The 25,861-nt window shown below is 36.9% G+C and overlaps 1 protein-coding gene across 9 annotated transcripts in view; it reads right to left on the minus strand.

Moving 5' to 3' along the window:
- Fife (regulating synaptic membrane exocytosis protein fife) overlaps positions 1 to 25,861 on the minus strand; it is a 165,887-nt gene that overhangs the window by 22,467 nt on the left and 117,559 nt on the right. For all 9 annotated transcript variants that reach the window (XR_011717470.1, XM_071699685.1, XM_071699687.1 and 6 more), the window contains 3 exons: positions 14,808 to 14,920; positions 14,612 to 14,676; positions 13,463 to 13,521 (listed from right to left, as the gene is read on the minus strand). Coding sequence is in view for 8 of the 9 variants with exons in the window: in XM_071699685.1 (XP_071555786.1) it covers positions 13,463 to 13,521; positions 14,612 to 14,676; positions 14,808 to 14,920 (237 nt within the window). In the remaining variant the exon portion in view is untranslated. The remainder of the gene's footprint in view (positions 1 to 13,462; positions 13,522 to 14,611; positions 14,677 to 14,807; positions 14,921 to 25,861) is intronic.

Consider the following 25,861-nt stretch of genomic DNA (forward strand, 5'->3'; position numbering starts at 1 on the left):
TCTTCTCTGCATTCCAGCCTCGCATGCCTTCCCACGTGTCCAAGCCTTTTATTATCACGAAAAAAACATAAATCGTCTATCACTCTTTCTCTTTTCACGTACGGTTTTCCCGAACTGTAAACTGTTTGCTACGTATTTACATTATATGTATATACTGAAAAGGTTTCTTTCTACGCAAGCAACCATGTGTATCGTCGCGACGCGCTTCTTCGGCTGCAATAAGTCATACTGTAATGACGTACGTAATATTAAAGATAATACATCTATTGTAATTCAATGTCTGCAATTTAGTATTTTAACAATTAAAATTTAACATATATGCTTTTGCATTCTCTCAAAAGAGCTTATATGCAAATTGATCGTATTGCTGTTCTATTTAAATGAAAATTGAAACCAATTGATATCATAGCTCTAATATTATTATAAAATATGAATTTCCGGATATAGGATATCAATTTGTGATATAAATACGAATCTAATATCCTAACTTTCGAAACTGAAATTTGATGCAGTGTGGTAATTCCGTAACTAAACTTTTGATTAACATGCTAATTTCAAAACTATATTTTAGGACAGTAATTTTTTAGATAAAGTATATATTTACGAGAATTCTAGTCTAGTATTAATTTTTAAATTACATTTAGCGAATTTATTAATAAATAATATTAATAATAAAATATTATTTTATAATAAAAATAAAAGATTAATATTTATATTATTAGATTTTTTAAATATTTATATTTTTAATATTTTAATATTTATTTGTAAATATTTATTAGTGGATTGATGAGCATTATGATATGCTTTTTTAACCATATCATTTAAAATGAAAAATGGAAACTACCACATGCGAAAAGATAATTAATGATCATAAGACGGCCGGGATTATGCTTGGAGATTATTTTTACGAACAATCTCTGTTAACAAGTGCGGTCTCGGTAATGGGAATAGAAAAGTTATCGCGGATAAAAGCGGACGAGGATGGGAGAATCTTTTTATCTCGATTTAAAGTAGAAAGTGAAAAATGAATTTTAATGAAGATGACGATGAGAATTCTGGAAAGAAATCACGGCGAAAATAATCCAACTCGCTAACTTGCTATCTCTTCCCATTATCTTTTCATATAATAATTTTATATATTAAAATAGTGTATTGTCGCATATAATTTCGCTATTTAATAATCAACGTTGAAATTAGTGAAAATTATAAATCAAATATTCAAGGAATATTATCCTCTTAGAAATCCTCTTAGAAAATTCATCTGCTTTTTGTGACGTTTGCACGAGTTACGAATTGTTTATAGAACGTTTCTTAAATGATTAATTGTGTAAATTCAGACAATTAGACGATCGATTATTATTGATATTATTCATTATTCTGTTTTCAACGTTTGTCAAGCGTTTTTTCTATACATCGATATACCGTTTCGTTCTACAATACACGTGCACAAATTTTTTTGAAGCCGAAGAAGAGCCGTTGCGACAAGCGTTGATGTACAATGTCAGTCTACGGTTGTTTCCAAAGCGCACATTTCCCCGGTATAACAATCGGCCAGCATTGTGACACATTTCGCAACAACCGTCTCCCTTCCCCCCCCCCCAGGAAAATTCATTCGATGTACTCGATGGAGAAGTGCGTCCATTAAATCTGCGCTTGTGCACATATACCTTCCGTGTCCGTATAATACCAGGGAAAAGCGAGAATGTTGACAACAACCAAACGCCCGCGTTTCCATCCGAGCGATCCGCGCGCTTGTTCGTCGTTACCGTTAAAGATTATCGGCTTGTCGCCTCGTATAACCCGGTCGTTAAACATCGGATAAAAACGTTCAAGTTCCGCAAAGATTAAAAAAAATAAAAAAAGAACAGGACGGACGGAGCCATTGAATACTCGTTTATATTTATTTAACCGCGTGCTCGTCGAAACGCGTTGCATATCGATGGGACATTGAATTGTCGATTTCACACTGCCGTGTCGATTGCTAGCCGCAGCATCACAATTGCGAGCGCGCCACAAGTGATACCTCTCGCAATGATGACAATGCGCTCGGACGTTTGGCATTTGTGCATCACTCAGGACGAGTTTGGTGTTCGTGTGTCTGCGCTCGCAACCAAAATTAAGGATAGCGGACAGATAGGGGGAAAAAAAGAGACAGAGAGCTATACATGTGTGTGTACGTGGAGCGAGAAAGAGAGAGGTTGGTATACGATCTATGAACTGAAATTATCAGCTAAACAACGAGACAGCCATAGACGTACGAGAAAATTGGGGAGAGAGAAAGAAAGAGCGAAAGAGAGAGAGAGAGAGAGAGAGAGAGAGAGAGAGAGAGAGAGAGAGAGAGAGAGAGAGAGAGAGAGAGAGAGAGAGAGAGAGAGAGAGAGAGAGAGAGAGAGAGAGAGAGAGAGAGAGAGAGAGAGAGAGAGAGAGAGAGAGAGAGAGAGAGGTGAGAAACGAGCCGCCAAGGAGGAAAAAAACGCTAGCGTACAACTAGAATTCGTGCCAGTTGGGAGAGAGTAGCGTGGAGGGCCAATATGCTAAACTTGCTCAACATGAACAACTTACATTTCGTCTTTTTCATTTCTCTTTCGTCTCAGCGGATCTATTGCTTTTTTTTTGTTTCTGATCATTATAGATCTATTTTTTTTAAGTCTTTACACGGTGCGGTCAGCTTTTGTCAGCGGGTATATACAGGGAGACATACAGTTGCGTATATGCATGTATATATATATGTATATATATATGTATATATATGTATAATAAATATAAAGAAACGTAGATGACATCGAATATGTACATTCGTATGAGTGGAAGTAACGGATTTACTTAAAGTAACGTAGAGCAAAGAGAGACGGAGCAGAGTGTGTAGAGATCCAGAGAGGAGTCTCGTGTAAGTCCATCGTACATCGGGGATGAGAAGAATCAGAGTTAGAGACAAATAGAAAGTGGAAGGAGGAAAGAGAGAGAGAGAGAAAGAGTGTGAGAACAGAGGGGGGACGAGATATCAACTGATCGTGATAGCGAGATATACGTAATCTAACGTAAAAGAGAAATGGAGGAGCTGTGCAAAAATGTGATAAGGAGAAAGAAACAGTTAGAGAGTGAGAACAGCGGGGACGAATAAGATGGATATACATTTATACATATATATGATCTTTCTCTGGCAGGTTAAATTACGTAAAGAAAGATCGAGTGCCACAGCCTCCGTGTATGCATATAGAGTCGAGCTTCTCCGCGAGAATCTCCTTTAGCTTTTCCGCCGTTTCTCCTTTCCATTCAGCCTTTGAGGCCGGCTCTTTCGTGAACGAGGAGAGGGCGAGCCTCATCGCGCGAATCCAAGGCTTTATAATTATACCGAGAAAATCTGGAACAGTGTCCAGCATGCTTTGCCGGGAGGAATTGAAGAGCACGTATCGCGCTACATACGCGTGTACGTGTTTATCAGTAATTTATAGAGAGAAATGTAACGTGACTTTTTATAAAGAGCAAACCTCTTTGAAATATCACTGTAAATGCGGCTTTCCATATTTGCAAACAGCTCTCTTCCTTTATCGAGCGTGTATTTATTTCGAAAAATCGTGACCAGGTAAAATGACAAATATAAATAAGCGATAAAATGCTACATTTAATCATATCCGCGTTTCGTATGCACAAGCATTTGGCAAATGCTTTGAACTTGAAAATATTCAAGCTCCGAACAAATCGACTGCATTATTCAATCGAGTGATAGAATCGTTCTAATAAGCGGTACAAAAATATTTAAAGTATCGTTATTAACATACACGATATATTTTAACATAAATAAATCTCGCTCGACACTATTCCATTCCTTTCGAAGACTGTCGAAAGTAAAAGTTCGCCGGTTATTCGGAGTGAGTTTCATAGTGAGAAATTCGACATTCGAAGTGCTTCGCGACGGATCGCTTCCAGGCGATTTTATTCCGCGCGAGATCAGCAATGAAGCAAAGAAAGGAGAACAGCAACGACACAACTCGCCCCAACTGACACTTTCGTTTTTGCGCTGCGCGTTTTCTTTTTTCTCTCGAATTTCGTTCTCGTTGCACGTTGCACGTTTATTGTTAGCCACACGTCTTGCCTCTCTTGACGTGAAACGAAAAATGAAAAGCGTGACATTCGTTCTCTCTCACGAAAGCGACGGGCACGCTCTCGCGCTGTCTTTCTTTTTTTTTCCCCTTTTCCTTTTCTTTTGCGCCACCGCGTACTACGTCACTAGAGGGATCCCGGAGGATTCCCGCGAACGTCACTATTATCCAATTTTATCGTTTTAAATACTCTGCAAAGGGACTCAAAGACAGCACGGCGCTTCTACGGTGATTTTTCAAGCGCGAATAAGCTCCTTTAATTCTGAATCTATCTTACTTTCTTAAAAAATGTAAATTAAAAACGATAAATACGATTTTAAATTCGTAAATATGTCTTTTAGAAGGGATGCAATTAGCTTCATAAACTTCAAGTCCATGTACGAAGTATATACGGTGTACAAAATCGATAAATGTAATCGTAGAGCTCGCGCCGAAAAGTCAATAAATCTCGCTCTCATTAACCCTAGAAATACTAGAAATACTAGAAATACTAGACGCGTTATTAATAGTTATAAAATTTATACATCTATCTATAATATTTTCCACATAGATACGTCGTGGAGACTAATCTTATTACGTCGCTTAATAAACAACAAATTGCAGAAATCTTTATATTCTGCCTCGGTAATATTAAGTGTTTCATCTTCCCCTACATTAACAAAGTTCTGACTCACGTCATTACTCGCTAAAGGCGTTTAGAATCGACGCTGCGCTGCAACGCTTGGAAATGGAGAAGTATCGGCCTTTACACGCGCGAGCTCTAATTGCCAAGTAATAATGGTACACATGTTAGAGGCACCGTCTATATATTCGTCTTGTTCCTCTCGCGATGTCCACCACCGACAAGATATACAGAACGCGAACAGGGAAAGAACTTTCGGTATACAACACGTGGAGTTCTTGTGTTTCTTACATGGCGATAAAATCGCATTCTCGTCAAACTGCTCCGATTTATCAGTGAACTCTGTTGATTCCGGAAATCGTTATTTCAGATATCTTACGCAGTTCTACTATTCTATATAAATTTCTATTTCTGTATAAATTCTGTTCCTGCATTTTATGAATATACGTAGTGAGGATTAGATGTGTGTGTGGTGTGTGTGGTTAAATAAGCAAAATATGAGAGAATTTATAGCACTAAAATAATTCAAGGAATTATTGATAACAGATAAAATTTGTATGGGAATAATTTAGATGTGATTTTCAAAAGTAAATTTCGAGGGCATTTTTTTAGAATTCACATACACAAAAGATAATAAAAGTAAATGTTCTCCCTTACAAAACGTACATTGAGGAACGTAGTCACCTGCGTGAAGCTCGACATCTTGTGCGCGAACGCGTTAAATTAAACCGATTTATTTAACGTCATTATTTCGATGTATTTTTCGCGTGGTTACTGGCCGAAAACGTCCGAGCTCGAGCGATTCGATTTTTCATTCCGATTTAATTATTTCAATATTATCAATATTCTTTTTTTTAGTACACAAATAAACTGTCGCGCTTTTTGCATTCCCGCGCGCCGCGCCAAATTGAAACGACGAGTTCGGTTAGTTCGGTAGCTCACTTCACCACTCAGCGCGTCGCCGACGAGTGGGCTCGAGTCGCGATCGGTGCGCGTTTTTTTGTCGGTCCCGGGCCGTTTTCGCGTGCGGACGAGTGTCGGGAGTGGATTCGCTGTCGAATCTGTCCGTCGGCGACCGTCTCGGTATATCCATCGGGTCCCCGGGTCGTGCGATCGCGATCAAGTGTATCTCTCAGGTGGCCAATGTTCCAAATGGACGCGCTTCGCTCCGCCGCCGCTTTGCTCCGCCATCGCGTCGCGTCGGAGCAACCCGCTCTCCGACACGAGTGTTTCGCAAACGTCGACACCCGTCGATTCGATTCGAAGACGTCTCCGGACAGCCGGCTGTCGAGGAGAATCGAGGCATCGCCCGTCGAGGGATTGACCGAGAATTCGAGACGTCGCGCGTCGGCGAGAGCTCGCTTGCCTACGGTAGTCGCGCGCGCGCTACCCCCTCCCCCTCGACGTGTTTACCTACAGCGCGTCATTTCTCGGAACCCTCGCGGCGCGCCGTTTCCCGGAATTTTGGTTGTTTTCGACGGCGCGTCATTTCTCGGAACGACGCGTCGAGTAAAAAACGTAAGAAGCCGGGAACATATCGGATCGCGTGAACGCGCGAGTGACGCATTTTCCGCCACGAACTTCTCGCCGAGTGCGTCGAATTGCGCGTCTATTCGGCAGCCGGAGGAGTCGAAGGGGATCGCGTCGAGAGATCGTCCAGAGAGACAGACGTCTACTGATCGAGGGACAGATGTGAGATCTACGGTAACAGTTTTTCCGCTTGCTCGCGTTAGAAGAGTATCCTATTATTCCGCGATACTCCGGCATGCAAGTTTCGCCATTGTTCCCTGCGTACTATTGAGACTCGGAAGCGCGGAGAAAATCGATGGACGATTGTTTAATGTGCTAATGTGATAATCTGAACGCGATCGCGAGTGTCTTTCTGTGTCCGTGATTGAGTCCGTCGATTTAGACTTTTAGATCGAATCGCCGTCCATTCGAGAAGACTTTCTTTTCACAAATCCGCGTGTGTCTTGTGATCCAGTGCATCGAGGAGCATCGAGGAGCACCGAGGAGAACATGGAGCAATATCGAGGAGCATCAAGGAGCAACGAGAAGCAACGAGGGACGTCGAAAGGAACGTCGAGGTGTAACGATATCGAGGTAAAGTGTGTCGCGTGTAATTTGTTGTTGGATTACATCTTGGCGAGTTCTTACGTTCGCTCTCTGTGACGTAAGAGAATAAAATATTCCCTTCACAGTTCCCTGCAGCCCCGATATATAATTCCCGATATAAATGATAAATAAAATCGCCGTGAGGAAACCGAAAGGTTTAAAACAATTGCGACGGGCAATTTTTGCGGTCGTTTTCCAAACGCACGAATTTTTTTTACGGGGGTTTTCCGGGCACCGTAATCAACAAAGTTCATCGATCTCGGCGTGGCCACGTACGCTCCCGCAGGTACTCCCGGCTATTTCGACAGACGCATTGGCGCATCGCGTAGCACACAACGCTTTGCCACCTTTGCCGCTTTGCCTTTCTACGAGATCGGGATGAAAAGAAAGGGTGCGTTTTCGCGAAATTCGAAAAGCTGCGCCGTAAACTGTCGGAAGCGTCTAAAATCTAAGCAATCGTAGCAATCTTAGTCTTATTCTCGATAATCGTATTTGAAACACATAATTCTCGTCTAAACGTACTCCGATAAATCTGCACGAATATCATCTGATCCTTTAACATTCATAAAGGTAGAAATCTGTAGGTGATATATACGGCTTGTTCGAGCGAAGAAATGCGTATGTCTGACAGAAAGCGCTGATTCGGAAGATTCCGTATATGTTACATAGGTATATGCATGAATTGCACGATCATATCGAGAATGTCGAGATATAGTGCCTTTATTGAAAATCTATATCTTTTTCTAACGCAAGTTATTTTTTATCATTCTTATTTAGTATACCTACTTCGAAAACCAAAATTCTGATTTATAAAATCAGAGAGAATGACTTTTGAAAATTATACACTGTTAAATATTAAGGGATGAAATTTAAATCAATGCCTTGAGTTAAATAACACGCGTGTCGAGATTTATTATTTTAACACAAGACCGTATTTAACTCAATTGATTTAGTTAAATTAACATTGTTTTAGTTAAATTATAATGACATGATTGAGTAGGAGAATGGTTAAAAGTTAAAAGGAGTGGCGAACGGTTAAAAATGACAAACTGAATATAATTTAACGCTACGAATTTAACAGTGTATATGTATTTTTTAAATATTTGATATATAAAAAATTTCAAAGTAGAAAAATGACATAATTGCTGAAGTGCAGCACGAATATATAAAGAGTAGATCCAAAATTTATTCCGGATTTTTTTTCCATTTGTAATACGATTTATTGAATCGAGCACTTAGTAAAAGCAACACGGAGAATCATGGGAGTCGATTTGTCATGCTGTTAGCATTATAAATAACGTTTCGTGTCAGATATGTGCGAATTGCGCTTGAACAAGCTTTATATTCTATATGGACTTTCATTGGTCCAACTGCAAAAATCCCTCGCGAGATGCACAGTGATCCATAACAAAGTTCTAGCCTGTAGATCAAGTATTATAATATTTACACGGCCGATCGAAGACGATTGGCTTGATGTGTGATATATCCAGGCGAATCCGCGTTATTTATTGCAAGTGAAGTCGCAACGAAGTCGAAACCTATGGGCGAGTTTTCAGAGTTTATCCTCTTTCGACTTTTCATCGAAGACTTTCCTTTCCAAGACTCGTTAATTGTTCGCGTTTGTGCGATAAAACGGTGGTTGAAAATAAATGTGCATATTCTGTCGGTTCTTAGCGACGGAAATTTGTCAAGTTGTTCGAACCAGGTTCCGACTTACATCGCGGTTTCCACTCACGTCGCGGAATTGTGCCGGTTGGGAAAAAAAAAATTCGTAATTCGATAGGTACTTTATCAAAAAACACCCAATATACCTAAAACTGCGCTAAAACACTAGATTCATCCTGTGTTGATCCGCGCTTTACAATCGCTTCTACGTCTCGAAGCTCGCGTTAATATCTAAGGAGCCGTGCGAGTTTCCGCTTCCGCCCGTTCGCTGTCTCGAGAAAATTGAGGAATTATTCTGGAAACACGAGTGATCTTAAGACTCTCGATGACTCGAAGACTCGAAGACTTACAATATGTATGCGTGATTACAGTAAAGAAATAAGAGAGACTTGTCGGTCATTAATCTTTGACGTATCACACTGGATCAATTGTTATTGGCTTTTTAATGAGATTATATTTATGATAGCACCAGTATTGTTAAAATAGAGAACTATTACTATGTATATAAAATGTGCTTAATACCTATAGCGATAAATCCTAAAAAAATTAATATTGTTTTTTTTTGCAAGAATCTGCGTGATTTATTTTTTATTTCATTGCATTTCTTGATTGCTGCAACATTGCTTGTTGTATTTACCTTTTAGCATGTATGCATAATTATGCCATTTTTATATCAAATATTTGTTGGTTTATAGCAATCGGCTCTATTGTTATCGTAATTATTGTTGTTTCTATTATTAACAGTATTGTTTATTAGAACTGTAATTCCAATTAGTAAAATTCGTATGCAAAAGATCCCGAACGTTTCCTGAATTAATATATATTTTATCAACGTAATACATATCTATTCAATTAAATGCACACATATTGACAATTTATAGAGAACAATATTCCATACGCTATAAATTTCCTAAAAATTAAGTCTTTTATAAAGTTCAACAATTGTGTCGTATTACAAATTTATTTTTTATTTACATGCACATGTAGGGCGCACAAAAAAAGTGACGTCCTGTAGTATTAGAGTGAGAGAGAATCTAACGACGAATCTTTTTTTTTATACATGTTAACATTTCAATCACTCGTGTTCCCAGATGTCTAATCTCGCGACCGATGCTGACTCTTCGCGAAAAACGGATGACTTTCGTAAAAATCCTCGGAGGCGATATGAGCATACGGGCTGCTCACACGGCGATTCTCTACGATTGATTGTACGAAAGCTTTTCTCTTCAGACAGAAATCGGTTGCGGTGTCGCGTAGAGACATTTGCTTTTTTTCCCCCTGCGCATATGTGCGAAACCGACGACGGACGGAGGTGTTCGTAAGCTCGCGACTGATCGATGTAATTACACACCCGGCCGACTCGTGTCCGATTGCGATAATTAATTGGGAGGGCCCCCGGTAGGATAACACCACGCCGCGTTGGAATGAAATCGGGGACACATCGGTAAACGATCGAATTAATGGTCGCGCGAAATGCGACGGCCGGGTATGCCGGGGTTCTATAGCGTTAATAGATTAAATTATTTTAACATGCGACAGGTCTCGGTAGCATTCGAAAATCCGAGCGTATATATTAACGACGCTCGGGAAAAGAAAAGAAATATAAATTGAAATTCCGCAGCATCGAATATGGCTATTCCAGGCGAATTTGACCGCCAACGATACGTGAAATGTGGATTCCCTCAATTTATAGCATTTCAATGAGAAATTTTAATCCCCTTTAACTTTACAGTTATAGATACGTTTCTAGAGATAATAAAGTCGATCCCGTCTATTAATATCTACAGTGACGTTAATTGTTAATGATAATATAAAAAGGAACGAATAATATCTCTTTTCGGCAACAAAATATAAAATTTGCAATTTTTACAATTTCTTTGGTATCCGTTGGACTTATTTTCGCAAGTGTGCGACTTTTTATTGAATACCCAAAATGAAAGTTCTCAATTTTCACGATTTTCGCAAGTTCTTTGTGAAATTCTGGCACATATGAAAGAACACCCCCGCGATTGCGTCGAAGAAAACGAAGTGGCGTACACCGTAACGCGCATTTCTGCTAGTGATTGTACGAGTGCTGCTGTATGGCCTAAAGGGATCATATACAACGTACTAATAAATTTAAGTTGCTCTCGAGTCGCGTCGACGACATGCCCTACGATCGATATCTGCAGTCAGTAGAAACCAGTGCCGTCAATGATATTCGGAATTCTTACACTTCAGCGATTAAACATTACCTTACGCGCGTAAAATTATAAATAAACGAATATGCAAATGAATGTAAATCAGCAATTATCGTACGCTTTTTTTCTTTCATATTTTTATATATATATTTTTATATAAAAGACATTGTTAATAGTTACTATATATCTGTCCAAGATTCGCGTCTTTATAAAAATGCGCTCTTTTTTAAATTTTGTACAAATGTCAGGCAATCACATAACGCGAACGTTTGCTTTCAACGATGCATTCGTTAACTGTGGATCTATACAAATATCTCGCAAGTTACTATCCGAATATTGAGTAGCTCTAAATGCAAACCGTGCGACGCGTATATAATATTCAATGCACGAATACGATTCAATGGAATAATTGCGACATTCGTGTAGCATATTTTTCGAGATTTTCTCCCGCAGGCTATTTGAGTATTCAAACTAGCGGCTAGGATTGCCACTATCGATTGGAAAACAGCGTGCCATACCGCCAGCACGTTATACTCTGGAACGTATCACTGGAACGTTGAAACAGCGTGTTATCGGATATTCACGGCACTGGTTGAACCTATAAATTTGCGAGCGTTGCTTCTTTTACTAACTACAATACAGTCTTGTCCTTAAACTTTATTCTGATAGGTAATTCGAGGAAATTTTACGGCTGCTAGGCGAGCGATAAGAATTTCGTTCATCCTGGCTGAAACTCTCGCGTCTGGTAAGATATTCATCGGAGTATTAAATCATGCGAGCTTTAAATCGTGCGATGATAACGAGTAAAACCGATAGAAAGGCGAAAAGTAATTAGCAATAAATTCCCGTAGCCAATGCGGGTAGCAATATGTGATGACCATCGAATTCTCGCGAAACTATCTTTTCATACAATTGTTGGGGGAAAAAAAGAGAAAAAGAGGTTACACTGATCTAAAATTTCGATCTTTCAAAATGCGAAGGTGCGCGATGAAGGAATGAAATATCTTTCGGATGCTATGTTGCTCTCTACTAAAATATTCTGATATTACTTTGATAATTTGCTGAGAAATAATTCCAAGCAGTCGAAACAAAATAACTAATATAACATAATAAACGTGAATCATAAGGAAAAAGGTTCTGTTATATATTTTACGATAGCGAAAAATTGTATGATAGTTTAAAAAAAAAAACCCTGACTTTTTGCTATTAGTTTCCTCCGACCAATATCGTACAAAACGCGATTGATAATCTCGTATCTCTATTCCACCTAAAGTTTAGAAAGCTACGATAACTTCTATTACACTCTCTTGCGTCTGGAGTTCTAAAATCACGCAAGCTCGAAGTAAGTTTTTGTTACAAATCAAAAACTTTATCTCGCTACTATCTCGCTATATATTACGGATCAATCGAGTTGGATTTTTATCTCTCGCAGTTCTTTCTCCTGAAATTACCTAATTCTCCAGTAACACCCTGGAAAGTAAGTTCCCGCACAATTCTTAGTTATCTCTGTTCTATCGGACAGACTTTTTCCTTCGTCATCGATGCGCTCTTCGTATAACTTATCTGAAGCGACCGCGACAACGCGAACGACACGCTTTGCTTTACAAGAAAAAAAGACGGGACATCGTTATAGTTCGTTACATCGACGTATGTACGTACAATATTTACATGTTAGCAAGTCTTCGCGCAGGATCAGTGAAAATGCGCGGTAGAATTGTGCCGCATTGTGCTTTACCGGGATAAAATGGCGCTGAGCTGCGTGATTCAAGTGGTCTTACTTTTCGCGAATAATGCTCGGTCGGAGTACTCGACTTTTGTCAGCTTTTCTTAAGGACCGCCGACTAAGCGTTCGGATAAGATTGCCGGTACGGGGAACTCCTACCGAGAGATCAAATTTAGGGAGTAACTCAGGCATTATATCGACGAGTTTAAACATACTAGAATTGGGGGATAAACTAAACGATTAGTGAAACTCAGTGAAAATAAAATTATATGAAATTTGCCTGGTATTATCTATCACAAAAGTTTAACGCTTAAAAGTTTCGTTTATATATATAGATTAATACCAGCATTAAACTGTGTTAACAGAGAGATATGCGTGAATAATTCAAATCTTAATTCGCAATTGTAAATTGGCATCAATTTTAAAATTTTATAATAAGTTGTATGTGAAAATTAAAAATAGATGCTTTCTTGGTATAAAATATTGAAAAAAATGCGGTATGTTTAAATTCATGCAAATGAATTGACCGGACAAAAGATCGAAGACATCAGTCTTATTGCAGAACGTTTTTTTGCTCGCCAAAATTAATTGTAGGTATTAAAATGGATTATAATTAACAGGAACTTTTTTTATAAACCGTGTTCGTAACGTGTACGATATATTTCAGCACATGACGTAACTCGCTCACTTTAACTGATTTGCACGTTGACGCTAAAATCCACGCACTCTTTCACACACGTCACGCCTGCCTGCACACATCTCTCGTTTACAAATGTGCGCAATCAGTTCGTGTCCGCGTGTACGCCTGATTAATCATACTTATATTATATACAAAAGTAAAGAGACTACGCGAGAGGACGCATCCCTTTTTTTTTTGTTCAGCTGTTCCCCTGCGCTTTTCTCTTTCTTTTTTTCTTACGCTCTTATTCTCGGCTTATAAGCGTGCTTATCCCCGAGTCTGCGTATGCATCGTGTACATCGTGTAGGATAATGAGAGAAAGATAGAAAGAGAGAAACGGTCAATGTGTGTAGGTGTCAACTTAGTAACTCGTTATACCGGCGTCTTTGGCAGTTTCCTGCGCGTCGGCGACGTTGGCGCTTTCTCCGTTTCGGTTTCTGCAAAAACATATCAAAATGCATCGTATCAGTGACGCACGTTGCTTCCGTAACTGTTTTTTCCGTAGCGACTATGATGACAACATCTCTGTAGCCGGCCTCTCTCGCCACGCGAGAGTAAAAAAAAACGAACGACTCGAAATTATCAGTTATTCATGGAGCTTTCTACTCTCGTAAGTTAAAAATTTTGAGCTCGTTATTATTGGCAAAAATTCAATTATTTCTGCGGGAACTAGTAACAATTAAATTCCTGTGATTAATTCAAAATTTTTGACTAAATAACTTATAATTCTAAGTCATATTTTTTATTTTCGTGTAGTAGGAAGTCTAATTGCGTAAGATATGTAACGACGATTGGTTGCGTTGATAATCATTGAGAATTGGTTTTTCATTTCTCATAAGTGCAATTTTATCTTTTAATGGCAAATTATTTCTAAAAAAAATTATATACCTTCTGAATTTATACACAGAAACTTAACGCGATCACGTATGAATGCAGAAAATGAATGATTTAGCAGATATTCAGGGATACGAAAATATACTTGTTCATCTTACGGATATATTTTCGAGGTCAAAACGAAATCATGTCAACGGTCAGAGGCCATTCTTGTCCTAGAATAGCCACCTTTCAGATGTTTTCTTTTTTTTTCTATGACGACCCGCTTTCGAAATAACTAATCTTCACCACTGACCTCGGATTAGTTAAATGTAGTCAATTTTATATTTTATTACCACGACCATTTTCATATCATGTTGCAAATCAGTAGAGGATATGTAATATACTTTGTTCTTGTATGTATAAAATTCTTTTCATAGAACTCGTATTTGGGGCATGAAAATCGTTGAGCGATAGCCGATTTTACGGGGAAACTATGTAATGAAATTTTATACGCAACGAAAATTTAATTTTAACTTTTATATCGATCTTCAATAAAATGTGGTTTCTTGTACATTGAGAAATACTTGCGAGTTTATATGAAATTGATATTAATGATGTAATCGGAGATAATTCCTATAAATTTCAGTTAGGGGAAACTATATTTGACCATAGTAATACTCGATAACTCGCGTTTTGTCTGCTGATACTTACCCATCAGCAGGCCCAAATTAGTAGGTGTTTTTCCGGATTGCGGATCGTCCAGCATCTCTCCAGTGCTGTTTTGCGAGAGTGCCATAGAAATCGGTTCGCCCGAGAAACACGAAGCGAATACAGAGAATCGATTTACGGTTAGGTCTATTCACAATTGTGTCTATTCACGGTAATATTACTGTATGCATTGACTTACATATCGGTCGTATGCTCCACCACCAATTCCGCCATGTCGTCGGTCCGTTCGATTATCTGCTGCACCTCCTCGAAACTCCGATCGATCAGAGACATGCCGGACCATTCTAGCACCTATAAATAGCCATTTCGTACAATGTATATTATTTGATGATGTAAAATATTGTAAAGTATCGATGCGAACACATGTGGAAAATATTTTTATTGCTCTTTTAAGTGAACGCGCGTTTACTCCTAAAGTTATTTATAATTGTAATTGAATCTAGACGACTGTTTTTATTTCATATAAATTAATAGAGAGGCTATCACATACATTTATTATGTTAGTATATTATTTTAAAAATATTTCTTACAAAAGATATCTTGTAATAATCGAAATGTAGTTTCTTTTATTCGAATAATTAATAAGTTGAAATTTTGATTATGTGAATACTTATTACATGAATACTTTTTATCATAAATTTTGAAAAATAATAATAATAAGCTAAAGATAATAATAATAAGCTAAAGATTAAAATTATATTATATTATTTACTTTTTTATATTATTTTACAATTATTATATATTTCTATTTTTTGCCAATTGTGTGTGATGATTACTTTTAACACTCTTAAGTAGTTGCTCGCAAAAAAAACTTAACGATTTTTCGTGAAATATTTCAAAATCGTAATTTTTTTTGTATAACTTTGCAGTACAGAATGTCTCATCTCGGATATGAAAGAGGAGAGTAGAATGGCTCGGATTCCTGACGGTTCGAGACCGTCAGCCTCGGTCGTGAAATTAATGTTGAAACGCGTCTCGCCGAGGCAACAGGACCGAAATGCAATCGGTTGTAAAGCATCCGGTCCTTCCGGCGCTTTAAGCACTTTAATTATTTTAATTACTTGAGCGGATTGCCGTAACGAAGACGGCGAGATCGCCGCCAGACGGTAAGCTGTACAAACTTTTGGGGGAAATCGCCGTGTTAATCCTTAAGGCTACTTGGCCGAGAAGACATTAAGAAGATTAAGGGCCCGTTGGATGCTATTTGTTGTCGCGTAAGATGAAGAAGCGTGAAAATTGAAATTATACAGCGGTTATACATGGCTTGGCTAACGGGAACGTGCGTGCTTCGTCAAGCGTAATCAGCAAACTTAATAAATTAGGTCCTCCAATTTTGAGTAAATTTTCACGGGTACAGATTTGATTCGCAATCTTATTTAGCAATGTATAACACTTTCCATATTCGCACGTCGTACTTTTCGTTGCGTGATGTGCGCAAGTGTAATTACACTTCAATTAGGTGTTGCATGCTAATTAGTGAGAATCGAATTAAACATCTGATTAGAATACTGCAATTATTTCGGAACGATGTGGAAAACTCACGGTAGAAGAAGAGTGAAATTTATATTCCCCGTTTTTTTAATAATGAAATATTAAAAGCACTCGCAATAGAACATTCGCAAACGACTGTCGACAATTATTCTCAATATTAAATCGTAAAATTTACGAATTGTTTGTCGGATACTTGTTTCAATTATTACATGTTGTACGTGAAATTTGAAAATGTATTTGTCGCTGCTTTCTGTTGTATAACAATGCCTGTATAAGACCCGGGGTCCTTTGAGAAACATTATGCCGCGCGCGTTAATTACGGCACCCGACGGCTTTCAATTAAACCGCGAGTGGAATCGAATGCAAATCGCTCTATGTCGAGGAAGAAGGAAGCGCGATCGATACACCGCGGCTTTCTCTTGAATGGGAAAGCGTAAGAGCGAAAAATGGAATTGCGAATGGAAGTCTTTGGAAATCAATTTATCGCATTAAAATGGATTATATTTTGAGTATCTACTGTTTTATAAATTAACGAATTATAACGTCTGAGATAACTGTTTCATTGACGCTTAAAATGCTAAAAGATATCAAACGTATATCACGCGACGAAATAGTCAATTACTCACGTCGTTGTTTCATAATACATAGAAATGTGTATCTCGAATACGAGTTGGCCCATGTACAATTCTATTACATGCTCATGTCGCGAGAGTATCGCCCATGCATCCTCATGACAAGTTCGCCTCGGTACGCAACAGACTGATGCACAATTTTCCTTCGCGGACGTAACATTTATCGTCGTTGCGATATAGACAGCACGACTCATATTCGAAAGCTTATAACTCGGAAAATAAACTTTCCATCTGCGTTCATTTACTAGCAGATTTTCGCGAAATATCTGCAATTTAACGAGAAGAATTTTCAGGAGAAGTTAGAATGTAAAGAATCTGAGGAGAAATGTGTAATTTTGAATTCTATGATATTTGATGAAACGCAAACGCAACAATGATAACAATGATATAATAATTATGCGATGCTCGAATCTATGTATGTGTATGCTTGAGTGAAGCAAAGTTTTCCTTTTCGGATCAAGAAATGCCCGCAACGAGAGAAACTTTGCATCGAAATGAAAATATTTATCCAAGCAGGTGGAAAGGTGTTTCCAACTTTCCAAATATTGTCGAGTAGCTTTTGTATGCGAATCTTTCTGCCTTTGCATATTTCCAGATGCGATAAAGGGAGATTTGTAGGAGAGAGAGAAAGAAAGAGAGAGAGAGAGAGAGAAGGAGAAAGAGAAAGAAAAATATAGATAAAGAAATGATTTCACACACGCCGGCGGTATAGTAATGCAGAATTTTTCACTTGATCAGTTTTTGGTTCTATAAAAGTGAGCCTTTTTTGCTCCTTACTTCGAGAAGATTTCAAAGCATTTTTCTATGTCCATATATACACTTTGCTTACATTTCAACGGAAAATCTATCTCTTTAATGTATTTTTCGTTTATTGGACTCTACAGTATTTTTTTGTCTATTTATCACACATTTCTAGTATTCTTAAAATATTTTCGAATTTTATAGCTGCATAATTAACTTTTTTCTTAAATAGTCGTTTCGCTCGATTTCGAACATCATGACCCTTCTGCATATATCTGTACGTATATAGGATCCACAATTTAACGCCGATTCCGATCGGCTTTTTCTGTAGGTATATATGGACAGAGAGAAGGGTGCTCATAGCAAGATACTCTCGATGGATTGCCACTATTCTTCCGAAAGGTGACGAATGAATAAAAATTGACGATTTTTGGTCAAATTTGAGCTCGGGTCATTAGAGTAGCGCACATCTATATCTGCGCCACAAAAAAAATTTTAAGGAATAACATTTATATACACCTTGAACATAACAGAACTATATAGACACTCACCCGGAAAGTAAAGACGTACGGGTAAAGTACAAATTAACGTATGGAAAGTTAACGCGTATTATTGGAACATGTCATATTCGTAAAAACAAGAATTAATTATAACAATGGTGTGTGTCTTTCTCGACTTGATGATTTTTTTCGAAATCAAATCGAAGAAGAGAAGACACCATGGTATAATTAATTTCTTTCGTTGTTATCCTTATCTGTATTCTGTGTGTCAGATTTATGGGACCATGAAGTAAGAGTAAAGAGAGATATCTCCTATAGTGTAGAGCGGAAAAAATGGTCACGAAAAATATTCCGTATGTGACCAGGTTTACCGAATGGAATAACTTGAACCATTTCGTCGCCATCTTGAATCTTCATATGTGTCACGTTCGTGTTACGTTCAGTTGGGCTAGTATTAGTAAGTGTGTAATGTTGGTGATAAATAATTTTAATAATACATTTTAAAGTGAGTATAAAGGATCTGGACCGGTTTCACAGGTGCCCAGATAATTCGGGTACCTACACTCGTTAATACGGGTACCCGCGTTAATACATTGCAGGTATCTACTCGCATTAATACAATCAAAATTATTTATCACCGATACTTTACACACTAACTAATACCCAACTAAACGTAACACGAACGTGACACATACGAAGATTCAAGATCGCAACGAAATGGTCCACGTTATTCCATTCGGCAAACCTTCGGCCCCATACGGAACATTTTTCGTGACCACTTTCAATCTAGGTAGATACCTCTCCTTACTCTTACTTCATGTATGGGACTTAATGCCGATTTCGAACGGCAAATATATAAAGGAGTGCTCGTGGCAAGATACGTTTGCCCGTATACTCTCGGTGGGTTGCCATTACCTTCCGAGAGGTGGCGATCGAATAAAAACCGACGATTCTTGGTCGGATTTGAACTCAGATCTTCGGCTCATTAGAGCAGCGCACATCTATTTGCGCCACGATCGCTATTTCGTATTTTATGTACATGATTTCAGTTAATACAGTTATATAATTCCCTTGACGCCACACCATTTCCCTCGAGTGTAGGTCCTAAAATGTCCAAAACAAAAGATTCTCAAAAATTAATGAAAGTTTATATAGAGGGATTTTTAATGGTGCTGTTTCAAGTTAAATTAAAAAAAATTTTGTCATAAACCTTTATGACAACTTTTGTTATAAAACTGTTTAATTTTTTTTTTCAAATATGACTTTAAATGTTCAGACAACCCAAAAATTAAATGTCCCTTGTTTCAGTCATTAATTCCTTGTAAAACTTTAATATAATAAAATATCTCGTGATGAGAATATTCGGAAATTTTTATTTTTCTGATAGCCATATCTTTTTTCTAAGGCAACATTTTGCAAATCGGACTCAAAAATCGTGCTCAGCACATTTAAAAATCCGTAGTTACCCTTTGCTTCAGTGATAAAATTACTTAGCAGCTCTAATATAGCAAAATATTTCATGACGAGAAAATGCATTTTTGCGGTAATGAACGCAAAGTCTCCAAAACAACGAGAATTTGCATCATCGGCAGTCAAGGGGTTAAGTAAGCTAAAATCTCTTCGAATTTTCTATCTCCTCGGCTAAATTACCTCTCTTCGTTTTTTTTTTTAGAATTCTCCACGTTTTGATAATCAGGCTCGGTTCAATTCGCAATCATGTTACCTCACGCACACGTATTCCGCATTATTACACACGCGCACAATTTTCTATCTCGGTGCTTCAGAACGAGCTTTCCAGCGTTCACGTCACATTGTGTATCCACGTGGACTTTTTTTCCTCATTACCTTGAACCCTTATAAAGGGAAGATTGCGGATGCGGTAACTGGATACAGGAAATGACGCGTATGAAAGCGATCAGTAGCCAGTTCGTCATTTCCATGATCCTCGTTCATTGTATGATGTATTGCATCTCTCAGTCAGAAAAAAAATCCAGTCGTTCGTGAGAGAGACACGCCGAAGAATACTCATAGAACATGGGCGGCGGACACAATGCCGCGAAGATAACTAAAAAATGCCATGTGTTTTAAATACCGATCTATTGGTACAATCGAAAGCTATATATCGGAGTTAAAATCAACAGTTAAAACTACAATCTGGTACGATATGCGAGATGTAAAATGCGGGTTACCGAAGTTGCGGTATTACACGGGATATGCGGAAACGGCGACATTTATTACAGGAATTACAAAATAATCGATTTCGAATCTGTTTTGTGCTTCTATATTGCAAAATCACCTCGATATGGGTTAATCCTTTTTATAATTTTGATAATAATAATAAAGTTATATGAATTTGCTATTATTTTCTTACTTCGTCTGCGCAGATATTAATTTATTCTCCATTGAAATTGAGATTATTATACCAGATCGAAGTTTTATTATCTGTCATTTTCTCTGTCTTTCTCTTTCTCTCTTTCTATTCTTATATATATATAGGTTTTAATAAAATATAATTGCTAGAACAAATCAGATCAAGGTTAGTGATTGGCATAGAACTATCTTTAACCTTTTTTTAAAAATGTAAGCATACATAAGCAGCTGTAATAAATGGAAGATGCTCTACGTTGAAATTGGGTTCTTCTTTCCTTCTTTTTAAATCAGTTTTATCACATTACTTTGCCCGTTTATATATAGATGCGTAAGAATTCCGTATATCACCCCATTTGAAAGCATTATTTAAAATAAGTGACTCGCGTGCGCCTCCCGTTGCGACTGTTCAGTCCTCGAAAAAGACCTCTCCTTACTTTCGTGTCGTTCCGAAAATTTACAACACGCCATTCGTTCGCAAGAGTGGAAATACGAAGGCCGTATTCGAGCAATAGCAAATCTGCCTCTCGCGACGCTTTGCGACAAAGAGGGGAGAGCGTCATGTTTCGTCATACATTTTTCGCTTTATAATGACGCGAGAAAACCGTGTTTGAGCGACGTAGAGATAAAGCATGAAACGTGAGATTAATGTAGGTCCGCCCGTATAGAATATTCGCGTGATAAAGGAAATATCACGACTAGCGACAGATATACGTGAATAGATATACGCTGGACGTGAAAATTTTTTTCAACGCGTTGGCAAAAAATAAAATTGCGGGAATTATGGTATACGTTTTTACGGAGAAACACTACAATTAAAAGGCCACAATATATACGCCGTAAATGCAATTTGGCACAATTCAACGGCGATATTTCACAGAGAAATACGCCAGATAAAACTAAATATTCTTAAGTCTTGAATTTTGTTATTTATTTGAAAATTATAACTTTTTGGTAGTTTTTTAAATTGTTTAATTGATTGAAAAGTTAGTAAGATATTTGATTAGCGAATTAAAGTAGGAGATGCTTTTCTATTGAAATAATAACGTAAAAAATTTTCGAAAGTATTTATGTACAGTGGAATATTCATTCACAATATTTTATTTTATTCATTTACTATATTAACTTGCAGTAGAGACGTTGCATATGCGCTGTAAACAATTTTTAATTTTCATATTTTTTCTTTGTGGTGAGCTGACCGCGTTTCTATCTATTGTTAAATTACTTTATATTTTCATTCATATATTTATGTATAATTATTGATTCATTGGCATCGCGTAGATGTTATAAATATCGTAATATAAGTATTTGTTCAATAAATGTTCAATAAGTAACAAATTGAAAAACGTGGAAGAGAGTGGATATAACGCTTTATTTATTTCGTTAGATTTTATTTATTATAAATTAAACTTATTGTGAAATTTATTTAATTTTTGACAACAGAATTTTCAAATTTTCATCACAAAATATAGGAATGTAGTTATGAAACATTTTCAGTATATCGGCAAATTTATCTTATGTTGAGTTTGACTCACCTAATATTTTGGACTTACTTTTTATTATCATAAAATTGAAATTGAATTAAAATAAAAGTAATGTATTTTTTCAAAAAATTAACAAACTAGTCAGTTCATAATCAAGTTATGATTAATGAAATATTAAATCAAGATAGCGCATGATATGAAAATAATATTACGTTATTCTATTTCATAGCACTGTAAATTATTTTAATTCTATTGTCATTGAAATTTCTTTTCCAATCTCAATCTTCCAAGATAAACGTTCAATTCTCGTTTCCAATTTAATTCAAGCTATTGTTAAATTTGATTTTTTAATTTACGTTTTTGTACAGCATGCTGTACAAAAGTGTTCATTTTGTTCAGCGCAAATTTTGTTTATTTATTGATATATGTACATTTGACGTATTTCGAAAATATTTCTCTTACTGAAACAGAATTGGACAAAACACGAGAGATTGGAGACACCCGAAATTTAAAAAAGTATTGGCCGGCACTGAAAGTTCCTTATATTACGATTTATCGAATCACGTCGCTGATTAACAGCGTACTGTGTTCTCGTTGACATTAAATTTCATTTCCAACGTAAGCCGGCGCGATTACAACGTTCATATGACGTCAGGAGCAAACGTTGTCAGAACACGAGATGCTGGGGGTTGGACTTGCTGTTCGATCGACTCGACGTCAAACTTTATTGTTATTAATTACCGCGTGGGAGATTGTCCATTAACGGCGAATGTATATGTGTAGGTACGCGATGCACCGTTGTAATTCACTGCACCGATAGATACATCACGTCGGCAAAACACGGCGCAAACTAAGAACAGTCTAAAGATTACGTATGCGGATCTTCGCCGATATAATGTAAGATATGAGATACGGATCGCGAGAAGAAACATTTTAAATCTCAATATTCACGTTACTTTTTATCTCGAAAAAATAATATATAAACATTATCTGATATGAGATTCTCAATTCGTCGATAATAGTTTAATCTGAATTCTATTTTCGTTTCATCAAGCTTTATGACGGATTCTTTAACTTCTATTCGATCCTTTTATTGCAACACAATTGATGAAAGATCAACATTCGTTTTAAATTTGAAACGTGTGAAACGTAAAACCAGCGTTTACGATTTCTTTTGTCCGGTGCGATACAAAATGAAAGATCAATATTTAATTACGCTCTCGTTCCTGTTTCCAGGTCCGATTTAGTAGGAACTTTGCTCTCGCGGGGTTTCTAATTACTTCGCACCTCTGGCGAGAAGAACGCTTTTTTTATCTCCATTTCTCTTTGTTTTTCTTCTCTTTTTTGCTAACCATTATTTAATGTGTCTAACTAAAGTAATAGATAGCATGAAAAGACAGCATGAAATACTTTTATCTATTTAAACATATACATAAGATAAAACAATATATGCATTATATAGACAAGTTCAATTATTTTGATAACAAATTACTTATAAGATTTTATACAGCTCGTATATATTGTATATTATGTTTAAAACTTATCTACAATAAACATTTTAAAAATTGAAATCGTTATAAAATACGTTTTAAAATTTCCTAAAGAGAAATTCAAATTATAAAGATAAATCGCAGTAATCTAAAAATAATTAAGTAATTCTACCTGTTATGGTTATTGTAAGGCAAAGTTTTTTTTTGCTTCAGCCCTTTGCATGTGTGTAAGTATAAAATGCAAATAAAGTTCATTCATTCATTCAATCTAAAAATAATAAAAAAAAAACATTTGAAAATTTTAAGCTGTTACATTTTATAAATTTACTTTATCGAATCAGATTTGATTAAAAAGCATTATACACGTAAATTGTAAAACTTGTTCGTATAACGATCTTCTTATCATCTTTTTGCCTATAAAATCGGGACACTTGTCACAAGTATTGTCGAGACTCTTGAAGAAATTTAGAGGGCGGCAGTTGAAGTATATAATCCTGCTGGCGATAAAAACTTGCCTGGAATTTGGTCGTATATCGAAATGCGATCTCGGCGATTGATCTTCGAGAGGTCTCGCCTGGCAGGAAGAAGTTTAATTATCTTTGGGATTTAATGAGATCGTGGGGAAAAGATAACTTTAAACCATGACGCTCCTTTAGATATATGTGTGTCTCTTTCTTTCTCTGCGACAGATGCCCATCCTTCTTAAATTCCACGAGATTTTATTTCTTAGGACCGGGATTGTTTGACAAAACCCTTGCAAGGTGAATAAGAAAAAGATTTCCCGCTTTCGGGTTGGAACTTTTTTCCCTTCGTTTTAATAAATTGAGTACTTGTTTTATCGTCAAATCGGCAACTTATCCATTTTTTATCGTAAACTCTTGTCGTAAAAAGAGAAGTGCTGCTAAATATGCGTTTGAACTCGTGACGACAAATATGTTGTACTCAGGTGCAAACTAATCTAGATCGAGCTGGTTATATCGCACATGCGAAAGAAGGTTGAGTTTTTTTCGCGAGGTTCATATCGCGATTCTGTTTTCGACAATTATTACAGGAAATTGCTTTCATAAATCACGTCTTTGTTCTGTGTATGATATTATCTATACTTGACATTTCTTTCATTGAAACAACATATGCTTAGACGAAATAATATTTTTTTGAATGGAAAAATTTTGTTTTATTCAAGAAAACTCTATTATTTAACGGAAAAGACACTATTATTTGAAGTAATATCTCCCAAACAAATAATATATTATTTGGTTACAATAAATGTAATAAGCGTTTTCACCGCTAGGCGGCTGCTAAACTCGTAAGTCAAATTCGACCAGAGACTGTATATAAGGCCCCACGGCGAAAGCGTCTATCACTCGCAGTTGTACACATCATTGGAATCCATCACACCGGTCACTCGAGTGATGGAGATATGACAATTATTTATTATTTATTTATTTATATATGTAGCAGTCAACCGACTACCACATATATCATATATATAAATAAATAAATAATAAATAAATGTTTAAGACATTTTTTATAAAGCATTGATATTTAAATGAAACAATAGTATTATTAAAGCGATAGAGAATATGTTTTTCGTTTCAAACAATTTTTTTATTTAAGACAAAGATATATATTCTTTGAAAAATCAAACAATCGTATTTGTTGAATCAAAAATTTGTTTGTTTGGACTATTCCAAAAGATAAATTTCTTTGAATCTAATAAAATTTATTAAATCCAAAGAAACCGTTCTCTCTGTGCACGCAAAATGACGTGAGCGGTTTAAACTCACGATTTTAATAATACTTTCCTTTTTTATGAAAATAACGATGTAAGATAAATCAAATTTTGTATTAACTATTTACACTACTATATAATAGACGTGTTCTCGCAGTTCTCGTTTTATGTAGTAGGCGTTTTCTCGTTGTTACGCAGATTAATAATTGATACCGAACTGTAACGTATTCGTAATAGTAACGGCAGTAATCAAATGTTCGGATAAGCACGGAATATTGACAAAATCACTTTTGAGCACATGACAATTGTCATTTTGAAATGAAGAAACTTGATTACCACATTGGTCGAGATATAACGGTAGAAATAGACGGGGCATAATCGCGGAAATTATGTATGATTCTAGCATTACGCCTGTCTATTCCAGAGCTCGACAGTAGCGAATTGGTCGTCATTTCGAATGGATCTCGCCGAGAGAGTTTGCTCGTTCCGATTTTACAAGCGACGGGATGTAAGCGGATTAAACAAAGCATTACTGAATTCGCGGAACACGAAGGCGCCGTATCGCGGATTTTCGTTCTAGCTCGAGTAACAAGCACGTCACACTTGTCTCGACCGTTCACGTTTTTCGTTTTCGCGTCGCGGTGTAGGGTCGCACGGCTTTCTTGATTCCGATTCAATATTCATCCGCCGATAAAAGGAAAGCAGGATGAACGCGAGCAATGTGTCTTTTTACGTTTTCCGGAGGGAAAATGCGGTGACGAGAAATGCGAGGCCATTCCGTGACATCTGCACGTT

Source organism: Temnothorax nylanderi, unplaced genomic scaffold, assembly GCF_030848795.1.
Source record: "Temnothorax nylanderi isolate EJ_2023f unplaced genomic scaffold, tnyl_v1.0 TNYL_tig0019_pilon, whole genome shotgun sequence".
Lineage (NCBI taxonomy): Eukaryota > Metazoa > Arthropoda > Insecta > Hymenoptera > Formicidae > Temnothorax > Temnothorax nylanderi.